General features: G+C 37.7%; 1 protein-coding gene across 1 annotated transcript; it reads left to right on the plus strand.

The window, feature by feature from the left end:
• Window positions 1–543: 543 nt before the first annotated feature.
• Window positions 544–1,587, plus strand: Tas2r102 (taste receptor, type 2, member 102). Its single transcript, NM_001033664.1, is given in 1 exon segment — window positions 544–1,587. A coding segment is annotated over 1 exon segment (984 nt). The 5' UTR covers window positions 544–603.
• Window positions 1,588–4,403: the final 2,816 nt, after the last annotated feature.

Genomic DNA, 4,403 nt, shown 5'->3' on the forward strand with positions numbered 1-4,403 from the left:
GGGAGAGGTACTGACTTTTTACAAGAATACCTCTTTCTTTCTTTGGTTGCCACCTTCTACTCCAAGTGTGGAATATGTAAAGCCTGAGCTCTGGGGAAAACAGAAGTTTAGTGATAAATACCAACCATTCTTTGCATGTTTTCTATACCCTTAATAGCAAGGCTGTAGAGCAGAAGTCTTCAGTTAGTTTTATTTTTGTAACTTTGTAAACTAGAAGCTTACAATGCAAACTGGCCCAACCAAATTTCCTTAAACTGATACAGGCAGAACATGCAAAACTGTGGAAAAGTCATATCTTGATTAGCATTTCTGCATTGTGAGTTTGCCTTTATTTCTTAAATCATCTGATTAATATTTAGGCTCTGATAAGGACAAACACATGTGGGCTAGGACTCACCAGAGAATTGCAGGAAATAAAAGAAACACTTAAGAAAATATGTAGATTAAATATCAAATAGGAAATATTCAGCTTGTTATATTTTCAGAGATATAAAAAGGAGCAGGGCAAAGGAAAGAAAGAATTATCTGCACAGTGGATAACTCATGGACCATTTGGTGATCCAGTAATGAGCAGCACTGTTATATCTCAAGCTTTCTAAGATCATGGAACCTGTCATTTACAGCTTTGCCACTCTACTAATACATGTGGAGTTCATTTTTGGGAATCTGAGCAATAGATTTATAGTGTTGTCAAACTTCTGGGACTGGGTCATTAAACGAAAACTTTCCACAATTGATAAAATTCTTCTTACATTGGCAATTTCAAGAATCACTCTCATCTGGGAAATATATACTTGGTTTACAAGTGTATATGGTCCATCTTCATTTGCAATTGGAATGAAATTACAAATTCTTTATTTTACCTGGATCCTTTCTAGTCACTTCAGCCTCTGGTTTGCCACAGCTCTCAGCATCTTTTACTTACTCAGAATAGCTAACTGCTCCTGGAAGATCTTCCTGTATTTGAAATGGAGACTTAAACAAGTGATTGTGGGGATGTTGTTGGCAAGCTTGGTGTTCTTGCCTGGAATCCTGACGCAAAGGACTCTTGAAGAGAGGCCCTATCGATATGGAGGAAACACAAGTGAGGATTCCATGGAAACTGACTTTGCAAGGTTTACAGACCTGATTCTTTTCAACTTGACTATATTCTCTGTAATACCATTTTCATTGGCCTCGATTTCTTTTCTCCTGCTAATCTTCTCCTTGTGGAAACATCTCCGGAAGATGCAGCTCAGTTCCAGAGGACATGGAGACCCTAGCACCAAGGCCCACACAAATGCTTTGAGAATTATGGTCTCCTTCCTCTTGCTCTATTCTATATATTTCCTGTCTCTTCTTTTATCATGGATTGCTCAGAAGCATCACAGTAAACTGGTTGACATTATTGGTATTATTACTGGACTCATGTATCCTTCTGCCCACTCATTTATTCTGATTCTAGGAAATTCTAAATTAATGCAGACTTCTCTTTGGATACTGAGTCATTTGAGATGTAGACTGAAAGGAGAGAATATTTTAAATCCATCTGGCAACCAAGTAACTAGCTGTTATATATTCTGTATTGCAAATAAATCTGTGAGTTAGTAGTTCAAGGATTCCTTCCTTTACTTATTGTATCATGGAAGCCATATAGGGAGAGACTGAACAAGCTATCTTCTGTAACTTGGCAAGGTTTACATATAGTAGTGGAACTGGGAAACCATCCAACCACAAAACCTTCTAACCATAACCTATCCTGACTGCAAGATATGCTGGGACAATAGTGGCTCAGAGGTTGTGGGAGTGGTCAAGCAATGTCTCCTCTTACTTGAGACCCACTCAACAGGTAGCACATGCTCAACTCTGCCTGGATGGCCCAATGACATGTTAGAACCAAGCATTACTGTAAAAAAGAAATAATCATGTTGATGAACTGTCAGACATTTCCTAATGATATTCTGATACGTTTGTATATCATTTCTCTTTCCCAATCATCATCACAGGGACTTCTCCCCAGCACCTGATGGGAACAAATATAAAAATCTACAGGCAAATACTAAATGCAGCTTGGGGAAGTCCACAAAAGACTGGGAGGAAGGATTGTGAGAGCCAGTGTGGTCCAGAACACTAGGAGAACACAGACCACTGAATTAACTAAGCACCACTAATAAGGGTTAATGGAAACTAACACAGCAATCACAGAGCTTGCACGGGTATACACTAGGTCCTCTGCATACATGTTGTGGTAGTTAAACTTAGGAATTTTGTTGGACTCATAACAATGTGCATAAGGAAGTCTCTGACACTTATGTCCTCTCTTGGGACCCTTTTCCCCATTTTGTGTTGTCTTGCTGCACCTTGATGTGAAGCTTTCTGCCTAGTCTTTTTGGATCTTGTTACTTCATGTTCTGCTTTTATCTCTGGAAGGTCTCCCGTCTTCTGAAGGAACCAGTGGAGCAGTGGATCTGGGGGAGAGTTAATGTGGAGAAGAGGAAAATAGGAGTTGAGGAAAGGAGGTTGTGGTTGATAATCATTGTATGAGAGAAGAATAAATTTTCAAAACAGAGAAAGAAATTCTTTACATAAAATATACATCACTTAAAGAACAAACAATATTATTTAACTCTGCTAGTCAAAGATCACTTAAATAGTCATGATTATGATTTTTATGTATAACACTGACATTTTTGACCCAGAAATCATTAATAGATTGAAGTGCCTTACCAACATACCAGAAAGTAATTTTAACAATAGTAAGCATGCAATTACCACTTAGTTGTTATGTAAGTTTGTAGAACCTGTAAGTTATGCTCTTTTTTTTTAAAGATTTATTTTATTTATTATATATAAGTACACTGTAGCTGTCTTCAGATACACCAGAAGAGGGCATCAGATCTCTTTACAGATGGTTGTGAGCCACCATGTGGTTGCTGGGAATTGAACTCATGACCTCTGGAAGAGCAGTCGGGTGCTCTTAACTGCTGAGCCATCTCTCCAGCCCTGTAAGTTATGCTCTTAATGGCCAATTTTAAACCAACTGGTTAAGAATTTGAAGTCATTAATTACTTGACTGTACCATGAACTTCTGATTACAGGTGAATTGAGGAAATCTTGGGCAATTATTTAAAAGTTAAATCATGAAATATTGATTTAAGAAAACTAACAATGACAGTTTGTGGATAGCAATTACATTAAAATTAAATTTTTAATTAAATTAAAAATGCAAATATAGCTAACTAAAATATAACCATGACTTTTCTTTTTTAATGATATTTTATGTGTATGTAACTGCATATTTTACTACATAATGCTCTAAGGTCAACAATGAATAGATGGGACCTCATGTAAATGAAAAACTTCTGTAAAGGCAAAGGACACCATCAATAGGATGCTTGGGCAAACTACAGATTGGCAAAAAAAAATCTTCTCTAATTCTGCCTCTGATAGAGGTCTTATAGCCAAACAGGAAGTTAACCTCAAGAAACCAAATAACCCAATTTAAAAATAGGTTACATAGCTAAAAAGAGAATTCTAAACAGAGGAATCTTAAGTGGCTGAGAAGCACTTAAATAACTGTTCAAAGTCCTTAGACATCAGAGAAAGGCAAATCAAAACAACCTGAGATTACACCTTAACCAATCAGAATAGCTAATATCAAAAACTCAACTAATAGCACATGCTGGTGAGAATGTGGAGAAATAAGACCACTCCTTTATTGCTGGTGGGAGTGCAAACTGGCATAACGACTCTGCAAATCAATCTGGTAATTCCTCAGAAAATTTGAGAGAAATCTACCTAAATATTCAGCTATATCACTCCTGGGAATATACCCAAAAGATGCTACACTATACCACAAGGATAAATATTCTACTACGATCATTGATTCTTGTTCATAAGAGCTAGAACCTGGAAACATCTCAGATGTTTCTCAGATAGATACAGAAAACGTGATTCATTGACTCAATGGAATACTGTTCAACTATTAAAAGAAGGATATCATGAATTTTGCAGGCAAATTGATGGAACTAGAAAATATCACACTGAGTGAGGTAACCCAGACCCAAAAGAATAAGCATGGTATGTATTCACTGATAAGGGGATATTAGCCAAAAGTGCCCAGGATACAGCCCACGAGAGTAAGAAGTTTAACAAGAAGGGAGACCCAAGTAAGGATGCATCAATCCTACTTAAAAGTGGGGGAATAAAAATCATGGGAGGCAGAGAGACAAGGGACAAGGGTGAGGGAGAGGAGGGAGATGGGTAAGGAGAAAAGGGGACTGTAGGTTGATGTCCTCATACAAGTGAAGGCAGACACAAGATAAAATGAGGCCCATCATTGGACTAAAAGAAAGGGAGATGGGGGATAAACAGTTCTCTGCACCCAAATCCCGTGGGAGGGAGAGCTAAACCTTCAGAGAGGC

This window comes from Rattus norvegicus, chromosome 4 (assembly GCF_021556685.1).
Source record: "Rattus norvegicus strain SHRSP/BbbUtx chromosome 4, alternate assembly SHRSP_T2T, whole genome shotgun sequence".
Taxonomy (NCBI): Eukaryota; Metazoa; Chordata; class Mammalia; order Rodentia; family Muridae; genus Rattus; species Rattus norvegicus.